The sequence below is a fragment of the Sturnus vulgaris genome, chromosome 1, assembly GCF_052056855.1.
Source record: "Sturnus vulgaris isolate bStuVul1 chromosome 1, bStuVul1.hap1, whole genome shotgun sequence".
Lineage (NCBI taxonomy): Eukaryota > Metazoa > Chordata > Aves > Passeriformes > Sturnidae > Sturnus > Sturnus vulgaris.
This window is the reverse complement of record NC_142243.1, coordinates 19,489,505-19,504,273: the sequence shown is the minus strand read 5'-3', so window position 1 is coordinate 19,504,273 and position 14,769 is coordinate 19,489,505. Positions and strand designations below refer to the sequence as shown.

Sequence of the window (14,769 nt, the reverse complement as noted above, 5' to 3'; positions counted from 1 at the left end):
TAATGATATACAGTTGACTTCTATAGCATGTGCCAATATTTTTTAATCATAAAACTTTATATTCAGTTAAATATTATCCTAAGACACACCGGGTTGAAAGTCACTGCTTTGCAGAAGCCATACTTCCTGCAAGCTGCAAATTAAGAAAGCGAGGTTCTAAAAACATCTCTCAGAGATGTGTGTAAACACAGATTGGTCAAAGGCACTTTGTGACCTGTACTAGGCAGTTTCAGTAATTATTTTCCAAGTGAAGGCTTGGATTGTGCCATAGCCCATGAACAGACTCATCTACACCTGTGTGCTGTATTGCTTTGCCCTGGGGGATACTCAGTCATCCACAGGGAGTGGATGCCAGCGTGGTGATGGCTCCTCTGCTCCGCCTGGAGAAGTGTGCATCTCCAGCCGCTGGTGTGGAGACAGCGGTGATGGCAAACAAGGTGAGTCTGCTGGGCCTTGGCCGACGTGTGACACAGCTTGGTAGCCAAATGTGACAGCAGAGAGGACTGGGGAAGATGTTTTTGTGTTAAAAAATGTTTGGGAATTCTTTTTGGGGTTTTTTTACCCACTTCATTTTTTAAAGGAAAGTTTATTCCAGCTTTAGTTTGATTTTTTTCATGCTTTTTTTTTCCCCAGCATTTGTGAAGTTCAAGACTCTCATGAATCTTTATACGGACATTACATTGCAAAGCATTTTCTCAACCAAATCCAATGAAGATTCAGCAAGTAATAAATTTTGCCTTAATTTGTGGGAAACTTGTTTGATAGAATTCAGGTTTAATACAAAATACCTAGACCAAGGTATAAGCTACAACTTTTTTTTTTTTTTTTTTTTTTTTTAGTCTAGACAAGGGTGGCAATTTTCTTGAATTCATTAACTGATTAGCAACTGATTATCCTGGTTTAATCTTTGTCACATGGATTGTGTACAGATACAATTGGTGCTGTTTCCTGTAAGGAATTGATCTAAGTGGTGAGTGAATTTCAACTGCTATTGTCTGATTAAATTTGAGCTGGAATTCTAGTATTTCCAAAATACTGTACTGCAAAATGGTGCTGCAAATAATTTCATGTCATGCTTTTAAGCCCAGCTGGAGATGAAACACCACAGTCACTTCCTTGTGTTGGAATGAGGAGGGGAATTGTAGTAAAACTTGTGTGTTGAGATAAGGAGAGTTTATTAATTGAAAATAAAAATCAAATAAAACAATGGTAAGGGTAATAATGGTAAATAGTAATGATAACAAAAAGGAAAAAAATACAAGTAATATACAATACAATTGCTCCCACTCACTGACTGATGCCAGACCTCCCCTTCTTGATCCCAGTTCAGCTGTGCCTCCAGCCAGCTCCCCCCAGTTTATATAGTGGGCATGACCTTGCTCCCCCCAGTTTTGGTAGTTTTCTTTTACTTTTACAGAATATTCTGAGTTGGAAGGGACCCTCAAGGACCACTGAGTGCCATGCTTGAGTTCATGGCCCATATGCAGCCAATACCTACAACCTTGGTGTTATTAGCACCAGGCTCTGATCAATTGAGCCAACCCTGCAAACTCCTCACTGGCAGAGCCTGAGACAAAGGGAAAAAAATAAGTCCTTGTCATAGGATATGTATGACTTAGCCAAAACCCAAAACATCAGTGTGTTATCAACACCAATGTCATTCTGAATCCAAAACACAGCACTGAAACAGCTACTGAGAAGAAATTAACTTTTCCTTAGCTAAAACCAGGATAGATGCATAAGGTAGTCCTTCTCCTCAAGGACTTTTGTTCTGAGACCAAAGAAGAGCTTGGATTTATCAAAAATTTTAATTCTAACTAAAAATATTATCTAAGTTCTCCTACTCACTATGCAACAAAGGAAGCTACCATCTTTGTTGGGATTTTAAAATTTTAAATTTAGATGAGTCTGTGTCTATTTGTCCATGCTGAAAACTTCTAATTAGAGTATGCTAGCAATCACTGAATTCAGCTGAGTTCTGTGACAAAGAGCAGTAACTTAAAGCCAGGGTCTTCAAATTACAGTTGTGTGTCCAGCTACATAAAGATTTTCTTCCTCTTATATGACTCTCTGTTTTATCCAAATAGGATGCAGAGATGTGTTTGGAGCAGGAGTCTAGAATCAGCTCTAGGATACTTGATTTTTATTTCTCTGCAAATAAGACAATTATTTAGACTGTATTGGATATCAGTATATTTTTGTAAATTTCCTGTGCTGTACAAAAATTTATTAAATGGTAATGGCTGGAATGCTTGTTGAATTCCCTGACATATCTAACACATCTCAGGTTAACATATATTTTATCACTTGCACAAGAGGTGGCTATGCAAAGTTCTACTGCATAGCCTTGAAATCCTCATTGTGCTTGGTCTTGGTTTCCCTGGAAAGGGCATTTATTGCAGACAGCATTTTCTATTGTGATTGCAGAATATACAACAAGAGGTGCATTCTTCCCTTATCTTTGATGGAGGCTTTTTACATTTGTCTGTTGAGGGAATGCAGCTATAGACAAATGCTTATATGAAAGCAGAGAATTAAAAGTTTCTCCAAAGACTAGTATAGAAAAATGAGCCTATGGTCTCTGTAAAAGCCCTAAATATAAAATTTTATTGTATTTCATGTGAATGAGCCAAAGGTGTTTAACTAGGCTTTAAAGGACAGGCTGTGTGCTGGGACTGCTTGGATAATGCTCTGGATTACATCAGGAGATAAATCAGCTGTCAGACATGAAGATACAGATCAGGCTGTCAAATCCAAGATTTGTCCTGCTGCCACTTGTTCTTGGGATTTTGGATTTCTTGAAATTATTTTTCTGCTTAGATTTCAGCTCTTGGTCTCATGTTGGTGACAGGTTCCTGCTCTTTGCTCAGATTTAAGGAAGCTTCGGCAGTTAAAAGAGATAAAAACTGGAATTCCAGTTTTTATTGTTCATTTGGTCTTCATACTGCAAAATATTTGCCAGGAAAGGAACGATAACTAAATACTCTTAAATATATTTTGCTCCCAGAATATCCCAAACTGACATTTTGTACATATGGACATTTGAAATAGAACCTTTAACTGTAGTCTGTTCCTGTGAAACTTGGAATTTTCTTCTTAGAAGTGATATTAAATATTTTTGTTCACCGAAAATTTAGCAAAAATAATCTAAAAATTCCCACACATTTCTTCCTTCTGAACTTTTCCTTTCTAATCAGTGACTTTACCTTTGTAAATCTATCTTCCAGCAAGTTGACATTGATTTGCTTTGAAGTTATATTTTCTGTGAAAATGAAAATTGTCTTGGAAAATAATGATGAATTATTAATTTTTTAAAAATTTAAAATGGTACAATTCTTGCTATTTCATGCATATTAATTTGCAATTGTTTTTTCAGGTATGAGAAAATTCTTGAAGAAATATTGACTGTGATTTGGTGCATCTCATGCAATGTCAAGCAGATCTATTTCAGCAGTGTTAGTGCTTTTGATGAACCTCTGATATGCCTTTTAGTCACTTAAAGATCTAAGGAATAAAAGCAGCAATAAAAAGCTGGTTGATGACTCAGCCAATCTGCACACTGACTTGAGCCTGGAATGCTTGTTTTTGTTATTTCTGTTTTCCCCTCTCTCACCTTGTAATTAATTGTTGCAGTAAACTGCTATGAATATGAAAGTCATGAAATTGAACATGGTAGTGTGACTATCAATGCTGCAGTTGCAACTTTATTTAAAATGACTAGTGAACTGTGATAAAACAGAGCAGACCAAAAGCATTATCAGGGGCCTGGAGCAGGCACCAATTTGAGAGGGAGGGTGAAGGCATTGTAGCTCTTGTATCTCACCAGAATCCCAATCAGAGGCAGAGTCTTAGCCACTTCTGCTGGGTAAGACAAAGGGCAGGGGAACTGAAATTTCCCACACAGGACACTAAATGTGGAGACAGTTCCATGTACTGGCAGCTCTGCTTGGGCTGAAATTTCAATGAGTTTGTTCTTTACAGCTGCATCTACTTCGTTTTTAATTAAATCCTTCCACCACTACAATAAGTGCTTCAAGGAATGGGGCTGTCCAGCCTGTCAAGCACATCCAAGCATTTTCATTCAGCTTGGATGTGATGCACAAAGGGCTATTTGACACTCATGCAAAAACAAACATCTGTCCCTCCATCCCAGAAAACAGTTTTTAATCTGGTCCCATACCTACCCCAAATTCCCTGAATGAGCTCATACACCAAACAGCTGTGTGCCAGAAAGGTTCTGCCTCCCTTTTCCAACCTATGCTGCTCTACAGGGGAATCTGGAAGGGGGAAAAATGTTCCTCACCACATTGTGACATGTACTGGAAGAAAGAGGAAAGGGAGGTGGGGACACACTTCCATTCTGAGGATTCATTTTTGTCTCTTGTTTGAATGATGTAGAATGAAAAAAAAACCCCAAAAAACCAACAAACACTTTATCTCTGATTACATCCTGGTGTTAAGTCTTTGTTTTTCTATGCAAGAACTCTGGACAAATTCTTCACCTTAGAGCTGCAGTGTACTTTAAGAACAATCTCTGCATATAAACTATACTAGCTTGGAGATTTTCCTACAAAAAGGAAATACTACACACATATTTGTGATGAAAAGAGCATATAGTAATAAAATATAAATGGATGAGTTTGGATTTGGTTGTTTGGGTTTTTTTCCAATGTTCATTCTCACTTGACTCTCTTCCACTGCGCTATTTCTCTTTGCTCATGATTTAAACATTCTGGTGTTTCTCGCTTTTTTTTCAGGTCCAGAGTATTTCTGTGTGTTAACTAAACAGCAAGTAATGGTGAAAAAATATCTTTTTGCTTCTGTTTGCAAGCTTTTAATTTTCTGTTTGTTTGCTTCAATTCAGGTTCCTCCTGGAACAACTGTGATTTTGAAACCAATCTATGCAAATTTCTTCCTGAATTCAATTTACAGCCTGGCTGGATAAGAAGAAATGGCCAATCTGGCATGGGACCACCATACTCTGACCACAATGGGAATGAGAGTGGTAAGACTCCTCATGTTCTTTGAGGAAACCATGAACTCTTACAAATTATGTAGTTTTCTATTTAATTTACTAATTTTTGCTAGTTTCTTGATTGTTTGATTATCTTCTGCCACGTTTCCAGAGCACTTGCATCATTGTTTTAAGGCAATTGTAATTACAATAACCCAGAATTCCAGGGCATGAGAGTGGAGGGTAGGGGGGAGTAGAAAGACAGTATCCAGTAAGGAATTCTTGTGATCATAGAGGAGCAAGTTATCAGTTTCAAAAGATGTGTTTTTCTACAGAGTGATCTTTACTTGTTTTGGAGATTTTAGGCTATAAATTCAGTCTTGCTGATTGAAAAGTTTAGAAATTTTGAGATGTATTTTCATGTTTTCTTGGACTGGTAAATGCCTGGAGTGTGTGTATCTGTCATGTGTGGCTGATATTACTACTCCAAATATTTTGAGAGAAAAGGACTTTATATTTGGAGACAGGATATGCTTTGGTAGTCTGTTTTTGAGCCAGCTTGTTTCTAAATGTTCTTACTATTCCACTTTACATTGGAGAGTGTCTCTCAACTAAGTAATTCATTTTCTGTGTCCTCAGACACAATATCCCCTTTATACTTGTTCTATGGCCAAATTAACCCTGCTTTTCCTTCTGTGATGCATACTGTAAAATAACAGCTGTTTAGTTCTCCATATTTTCTGTTATCCTCTTTCCCTTCATCTCCACCCACACCTTCTCATCTCTCCCAGGCACAAGCAGTGCTTTGGCAGCCCCCATGGTGAGCACCTGAAGGCAGGCATGCAAAGTTGGAGCTTGTGCAAGAAGATAATCCTATGTGGGATGCAAATGTTGTTGTGATTAGCCCAGGTGCTTTACACCCCATTCCCAAACTGTGATGATCTGGGAGTGTGGAAATCTGCACGGTTTAAAAGCAGCATCTCCTACACATTGCATAAGCCATCAAACAGGTAGAAGTTCCCTATAATAATGAATATAAATTGGTGGTTTCCAGGTGAATGCATGGAAAACTTGCTTAGAAATCAGCAGAAGAAAATGAAACCCAAATTTAACTTTTTTAATTGAAGAAAACAACAGCCAAAAACTCCACTCTGTCTTCCTGCAAGTTCTCACTTCACAGGGGACAATTCTCATGATACTCTGCAATTAGGAAATTTTATATATGTGATGTGCTTTTAGCAACTTCAGTTTTTGCTTCTCTGTATCTCAGAAGCACATCCTGCTGTTTGTATTATGCTTCCAAAGATAAGGTTGCTCTTAAATAAGTTTTGATTTAAACCAGTGTTGGCACAAAAATGTGAGCAGCTACCAAACTTTTTTTCATAAACGCAAGCTTTATTTCAAGCATGCAAGCTATGAAATAGTTTAAAATAATAAAGCTTTTCTCATTAGGAAACACATTTAAGAAATTCCCAAAGTTCCATGGAATATAAGTATAGCAAACTCTTGGCTAGAATCAAAATAGGTTAGCCAGGCAACAGTCTTGCTGTAGTTGAAGCTTCTAGAATTTGTGCATCATTGGTACTACATACCACATCAAGATGTAGTAAATGCCAAAAATATACTCTAATAATCATAAAAAACTGGTGGAGAAGGGAAAATTTGACATATATACAGCCAAAGCCAGCAAAAGATTGAGAATCATCAACTGAAATGTTTGTTGCAGATGAAGCAAACTGTTCAGTCACCTGTGCTGTTCACATTTACTTGTTTTGGTTCTTCAGTCACTGTTGTATCTGCTGGGTCTGAATTGTGCAGTGGTCATGTTAATCTAAGTTGTTTTATTCAGGTAGCAGGAGGCTCGAATACTTGTAGCTATTCAGCTTTCTGAGAGTCTGTGTACTCAGATCTGTGAACTGAATAGCAAAGGAGATTTAACTGCATTGCATTAATTTGATTTTATTTTTCTACCTGGAGAATGTCTAAACTGTACTTTCATTTTCTAAATGCTGATTCTAATCGCCTAGGAAATATTTATCTTCTTATGGCACTGAGTCGAGTTTTCCCACTGCTGGTGACTCAACTATGTAATCAGTTTTATGGTGGTTCCTACTTAAAAGCCATAAATGATTCTCTATCATTACAACTGAGCACAGTCTGCTCTATAGTAGGGTGTTAAAGGGAAGACTTCTTGCCATCAAGATAAAGCACACACATTAGCAGAAAAGCAAAGATCCCTTTGTATATTTAACTCCATTGAAGATTTATGTAATCACTTACTAGAACCCAAAATATTTCTTTAGGTCTGTCTCTCATGGATCTTCTTTTCACTGAAAAAGTAATTGAACAGACCAGTGACAACTTTAAAAGAACCCCAAAACAAAACACATCCTGATTTTGCTAGATTAAAATATTCTCTATGCAGAGGTCTAATGTGAAATACTGTTCAAAGAAGTTCTGAAAATTATTATTTCTTCCCTATCTGTGTAAAACTTAAAATTCCTGTGGCAGGTGAAAAATAAGTTTTTTTGCTCTTAGACAGATTCATCTTTAGAGAACTAAGAGAAAAAAATTCAAAATTTCATGGAAGCTAACATCTGATGGAACAGATTGGAGTCAGGGACAGGGCTCTGCAGAGACACCAAGCCATCTGCTGTGGGTAGGAGCAGTACCCTTGCAGCTGGCAGGCTCTGAAAGCTCTGCCTGAGCAGTCAGGAAAGGTCTAAAACCTGGGGGCAGCATGGCCATTGCCCTGGCAGCAGGCTGCAAAATGCTCCTCTGTGCAGATTGCTCAGCTGGCTCCAGCCCTGAGCTGGGCTGGTGGAGCTTCATCAAGGGCTTTCCAGTTCCACACAAGCATGAGGGGTCACTCTGGGTACTTTAATAAATTCAGTATTTAGATGTTTTGATCTATCCTCTGATATTTGGTTAATGTATGAATCTTTATTTTTAGGATTTTTTTCCCTTGAGTCCTGCTAGGCCTTTTTTTCTCCTTTCATTAGCATGTTAATGTCAGAGGACAACAAGTTACTTGACATTGTTTGGAGTTTCGGAAGAGGAAAAGAAGAGAAAGGAAGAAAAATAATTATAAATAGATTGTTTCTTTCTTCATTCTTTATTTTTCATCTTAGATCCTTAGCATCTAACATCTCTGAAATCTCTGTGTCCAGGAAGAGCCAAATTTTGACTTGCAGTACTTGATATCCTAAATAGGATGGTTGCCTTACATCTGTTATAAGATCTGAAACAGTGTTGTCAGGAAGAGACACAATCAGTCACAAGGCATGGCAACAACCATAGTTTGTGGGAGAATTAGGAATTGTGGAAGATTAGGAATGTCAGCTGAGCCTCATCCCTAAAGGGGTGCAGATGTATAAGACAGGTAAGCAGCACTGAAGGAGAAGTGTGGAATGCTGATGTGTATTGACCAACCACAAAAGAGTAAAAGGGCACACAGGTGTTATACATGTGAGAAAGAAAGGTATAAACAGTTAGGAGGACAGAGAAGAGAGAGTTTGTTGGCAGTGCTGTGAGGAGGAAGGATCAGGTAGCAGTGCAAGGGACACAAAGGAGTTAGCTGCTCATGCAGGAGGTAGAAGGAAGAGAGAAGAAGTCAATGCTGTGTGGAGCTGCCTGGGAATTTTCCAGAGAAAAGGTATGCAGGTTGTTACTACAGGATGATAAACTGATGGTGTCAGTCAGTTTGAGACCACCATGCAGAGGTGCCCAGCACCAATGCCAACAATAGCTCACTGTCTCCTCTTGAACTGTTACATTTTCAAGTGAAGCAAGGACTTGTTTTTTAAATGAAAGATAATGGTATCTTTAATGGTAGCTTTGAACTTTTTATATTGTGGATGTGTACAGGGATAGCACATCTTTCTCTCTGCAGCAAGACAATTTTCCCAGCAACCGGAACCCAGATACCACGGGTTTTCAACCTTTAAAAACATCACAGTCCTCTCTTCCACATTCCACGACTTCCTCAAAGACCTGAACTGTCATGATAAATGTGTTTACACAACATTTAATTGTTGTTTACAGCAGTTGGCTGTTTAGGCATGAAATATGTTATCTACTCAATCATTAGAATTTAAAGTCTTTGGTTCAGCTTTCTGAGTTAGTCTCACTTTGTCCCAAGATGTTGCACTTCTAAGTTGAGTATTCAAGACATCACTGCATGAAACATTTTGGAATCCTATTTGAAGTTTTAGCAGGAACATGGAGTAATACCATGACAATACTGAACACGAAAAAAAGCTTGGAGGACAATGGCTAAAAGTGCTATTAATCTTTTCTGGAGAAACAATTCCTGTTGGCTTTGTAGTTATTCATTTATGCCTGTGCATATTGCTCTTCTTGTGTTGTTGTTGTTGGTGTTTTTCCAAGCTTCTAAGTTTTCTCTTTTTATTCTTTTTAATAGCTTATTTCCTCTCATTGTCTTCTGAAATGCAATCCTCTTCTGCAGCTTTAAGGACAAACGTTTTCCTTCCAACTGATGAAGAACACCTTTGCCAGGTATTTTGATGCACATCCTCTATATTACACTGATTGCCATAGTATTTCCCTGGAATAATCAGACCTTGTTCTTTTTCCTAGGTTAGATTTCATTATTGGGTCAGTCAAATGAGTGGAACACTTATGGTGGGGCTTCAAAAGCACTCTGAAGATACTGTTACAAACATTTGGCAAGTTTCAGGAGAACCACGAAATCAGTGGAACGTAAATACCATTACAATCAATAGCACCGAAAAGTATGAGGTTAGTAAATTGAGGTTACTGTAAAGGACACTTCTTAAATGGTGTATAAATTGTGGGCCTCTTTAATAGGTCAGCACTAAATATTTTGTAAATGAAAAGAAAGTCCTATCATGAGGTAAACAAGAAAAGAGCAATTTTGAAGATCATACTTTGTATTAACAAATACAGCTTTTTCTTATCTCTTAATGGTGTTAAAACTGGCAACAAACTTTGCTTAAACTGTGTGTGTGTCTTAAATAAAAGTTTCATTGAGCCACAAATTATCTACCAGCCCATAGAGGTGATATACTTGTGATCTTAACTTTCAATACAGTATTCTCTTGGTCTAACTGGACTGATAAACTCAAGATTTCATTTATACAGGAAACTGCATTTTGTATCATGAGATACTGTTTTATAGGGGTACTGCACGTGACAAACACTGTACTCAGCTATTGATTGCAGCTTTGAGTCTTTATCACAGAACACATGCAAATGGTTTAATTTTGCTCAAAGCTACTGAAAAGCAATGCAAATATCATAGGCTATTTAAATGTTTTTACATGTGCATTTACAAAAAACATTAGCACAGTAACTGTCACTTAGGGCTATAATATTGTGGATGATGTACACTCACTGCTATGCATATTACTGGAGAGAAAATGGGGAGCAGAGAAGGAAATGAGAGGTCTTTCCTGCTACAGCAGTTACTGTGACAAACCTGAAGGCATGGCAGCACCATCTCATTTCAATAAACCAAAGGAGTCAACATAATTACTTCCACATTGTGCTAAAGCATCCAACAGGATGTTGATATTTGAAGTAATACTGGCCTGCTCGACTCTTCTGAGAATGTATATTGCAAAATACCTGTACCCAACTCAACACAAGTATCAATGTTATTATTGGTCACTAACTCACCTCTACCTGATAAGAGTGTATGTATAGCAATCTGAGGTTGTGTTGGAAGGGTTTCCTTCCAGATTTTTTCATCATTCATATTACCTGGAAAACTGATTGAGTCTGGAAATGGTTAATATAATATGGCATCTACTTCCTCTGAATTGCTATGTCAAATCCTAATTAGATTATTGCTTGCAAACCTGGTTATCCTCTGGCCTCTATCAAGTGAACTGATGGGCAGAGTCCAGCTTTAAAGAGACAGGTGTCAAACTTACTGCAGTAATCATTACAATTGACTTAAGAAACACAGCTCAGCATCTCACAAAACTTAGAGTCTGAATCTGAGCAAATTTTCTTGTTTGCACATTTTGCTCCAGTGACAACTTGCAAGATATCTCTGTCATACAAGCGAATGAAATTCACTTGCCCTTTTGCACTTGTTCTTTTATATGACAAGATACTTAGCCTTCAGAGATACCTGTGGCATTTTTTCAAGATAAAATTCTGATTAATAATGTTTCTATGGAAAAAATGACGGAAGACAAAGAATTTTTATTTGTATGTACAAATCACTTTGAAATAGGGTGCTTTAATACTTTTGTCAATTTTAAAAGCACATTTGAAGTGAGGTTTTAGTTAAAATCTACCTCTGAACCTCCACTGCTTCTTTTCTTTGCTTATTTTGATGTTGACTGTTTAACACTTAAGTCTCTTCCTACTAAGAGTTTGGATTATATTTGTGGGATACAGAATTTAGTTTGGCATTTAAAAATCTCCATTTTATGGAATTCTGAAATAGAAAGATTGCCAGTGGTTTAACTACTGAACAAGCAGAAATCTCAGTACGTCTATTGTGGCTGGGTTTTGGAGAACAGTATCATGGTTTTCTCTTCTAAGCTGCTTTTCCTCTAATTTTCTGAGAACAAATTTGTGTCTCTCAGACTTCATGAAGGGAAAGGGTTCTAGGCTTGGGGTTCATTTGTGTCTTTGTGCTTGATTCCTGCTTTACTTTGTGCTTTACTGTTGTTCTGCAATCTGCTCCTGTGGCTGCATTGTGGAGTCATCCCAGCTCGTGTTTGATCCCACCTACAGTCCCACTGCACCTTCCATGCCACTGGAAGGAACTGCAATATTCATTTCATCTGGTGCTCGCAGATATTGCATAGATATAGATCATTGCAGTTGTGAGCAAACTCTGCCACTAAGTAGACTTTTTTTGTTTTTGTTACTGACTTGTGAGCTTAAAGAGCTCTAGACTTTGTGCAAGAAGGAAAACTGAATGGTTCCTTTCTGGAGAGAACTTGGGTGTGAGTCACTTTGGTTATTATTGGACTGAACTCAGGGGACATCAGCTGAGGATCTGCACTGGATAATCTTGTTAGACACAACAACAGCTGGAGGCATCTAGTGCATTATCTTCTGGAGGCAGGGAAGTTGAGAGATTGTTCATGAGTTTTGAGGAAACACAAGTTCATACAGACTTTGTGTGCTCTCATGGAATGTGAACTTGAAGCAGCCTCTGCTTTTGCTCCAAAAAAGTGAGCTAGTCCCTCTTTAGCATTGTCTAAATCACTTTATCTCAGTATATAATAAAATCTGTCTACAAAACCCCAACTCGAATCTATAGGTAGATATATATTTTAAATGAAGATATTCATGACAAAATTTTGAGATCAAAATGCAACATCACTTTGCGAAGGTAAAATATGTCAAATCCTTGACATTAAACAACGTTGCTGGTGTTTCTAATTATAAAATAGTGCACTATATTGTTTTAGCAACTTATCTGAAACCATGCCATGATAGAAACAGAAAATAAGAATACACTGTTTGTACTCCTTGTGGCGATGCCATGAAAGTACACATTAACTGCACATGCCATTGCAGCAGAATACAAGAATTCAAAATACTGTTTCATGAAACAAATGAGCACATTTCCAAGATGCTGCATTTCATTCATATAAACATATTTTTGAATATGATATGGCTGCCATTTTTCTTGTGTAAGCCAACTTGTAGGTACAGTAAAACAAACAAAAGACAAAAGATTGCACCACTCAAAAAAATTCTAATTCATAAAGTAACGGTCATATCATTGGATATGTTGTGTCATCTTGTACAGTAAAACACTCAGTTCTTGGTAATTTATAGGTTTTCTGCATCAGTCTGTTAAACTATGCACAATGTAATTGGTGAACTCTCAATGTCATATTTGAAAAATTATTGGTAACACTGTGCATTCCTTAATAAGAGCTAGAATGTACCTCTAGGTAGATTGTGCCTCCAAGAGTCTAGAAAATCCTGGAACTGTTTCATCCCAAGTTGTAGCTAGGGAATAATTTAAGGAATGTTACTCATAGGATTGATTTGTTGGGTTGTTTTGATTGGTATGTTTTTCTTGTGTTTTCTCAAGGACTGTGATTGATCATTCTGTTCCCTTGTACACTACTGCAGAAAACGTGCAATAGTCTGTACACTTACAAATGTGGATTGAAATCTGCCCTTAAAATGAAAAAGTAAAATATTTGTAACTTCTTGTGTATAGAAGACTTTGGGGGTAAAAACCTCCACTGCTGTAACATTAAGCAGAATAACTGTCAACCAAGTACTCTTCAAGATTTATTTTGGCTTAAAATGTGCTGAAAGGCTTCTGAATAATGCGGTTTTTTGCTCTGACTTTTCTCCAGGTTTCTGAGAAATTCTGAAATCAAGCAGAAAATGTTTCACATTTCCAGTCTCTGTTGAAATAATGACTTGATAAAACACAAAATCCTTTGTGTTCTATTCTTTAACTGTCATGATCCTTGCTTATGTTTTAAGGCATTTTATTGTGATTTTCAGATCCTTCCTGTTAAAGTCTACTTTAATCTTGAGTTAGATGATTGGACTACCTATCTGTGCCCAGATGAAAAAGCCACAGATTGTGAAAAAGCCAGGATGATAATCCTCCAGAATTGTTAAATGTGTAATTAAAGTTCTTGTATTTCCAATAGATATTTCATGGACTTAACCGGCATATATTGTGTGCTTTTTTGTTTTGTCTGTAATACTGGCAAGCTCTGTTTCTTGTTGATTTGCTGTTTATCTCTTTAGGTTATCTTTTCGGGGATGGTGGAGACCCAGAGTCAAGGTGACAGTGTTGCCATTGATGACATTACCTTTAGTGAAGGATGTTCTATAGCATGTGGTAAGAACACCTATTTTTCAGGAGCCAGGTCATTTTAGTTTGTCTTTTCCTTGGATTAGAAGAGAAAAGACAATGGGTTGTTTTTTTGTTTGGGTTTTTTTTGGTTTTTTTTGCTATTCAAAGGCTTTTTTAACTCTGTGTTTCCATTTGGCTCATTTTCATTTCCCAAAACAATTGTCTTTTCACATCTAAACACAGTTACAAAGAAAGACAATAAATATTTTAAAAAATCTGATACGTTATAAATGTAGGGCTCAGTGGGTAAAGAAGATCTACTGGTTTTGGCTGAAGAATTGGTGTGTTCAGCCAGCTCAGGCAAAACTCTGGGGCTGACTAGGAAGATTCCCAAGGCACTCATGTATTTCTGAATGCATGAAGGTCCTGATCCTCAGCTGTGCAGTGGGGTTATGCTGTTCTGCTCTGCTACATCCAAGAGCTGGAATGTCAGGCTGGTCATCTCTGCAGTCAGACCACCCCGTGTATCAGGATTCTTTAGCAAAACATTTCCTATTTCCCTTTTCAACCCAATGTGTTTTCATGGAAAAGGAACGCTACCCATCCTAGAATAAATTAAGTTGCTTGCTGCTCTGTGTTACACAAGAGTATTGCCCTCTGTCACCTATGTCACATCCTCAGGTGAGTGCAGTTTGGATTCAAAGCCCCTCCTTGGTTTTTCTTTTGTTTATTCTTGGCATGGGCACAGAGGGTTTAGACTTAAAACTTAACTCAAGATATGAAAAGCAGCATTTGACACAGACCAAGCCAGGTTACATGGTTGTTTCTGTGTGTACCATATTCCTAAATAATGCTCTCTAGATTTCCCCATAGGAAAAACTATTGAAAAGAGATGCACATGGATATTAATATGTTAGAGTGCTAAGCAATATCAAGCAGATGACATTAAGAGCAAGATACAAACCCTAACTTAATGATGCAAGCAGGCATATATATTTAGATTTCTATTATTCTAGAAACCTATGTACTT

General features: G+C 37.4%; 1 protein-coding gene across 1 annotated transcript in view; it reads left to right on the top strand.

Moving 5' to 3' along the window:
* Positions 1–274: 274 nt before the first annotated feature.
* MALRD1 (MAM and LDL receptor class A domain containing 1) overlaps positions 275–14,769 on the top strand; it is a 237,299-nt gene continuing 222,804 nt past the window's right edge. The window contains exons 1-5 of the mRNA XM_014889594.2: positions 275–437; positions 4,865–5,005; positions 9,378–9,472; positions 9,554–9,715; positions 13,691–13,784. Coding sequence (XP_014745080.2) covers positions 275–437; positions 4,865–5,005; positions 9,378–9,472; positions 9,554–9,715; positions 13,691–13,784 — 655 coding nt within the window. The remainder of the gene's footprint in view (positions 438–4,864; positions 5,006–9,377; positions 9,473–9,553; positions 9,716–13,690; positions 13,785–14,769) is intronic.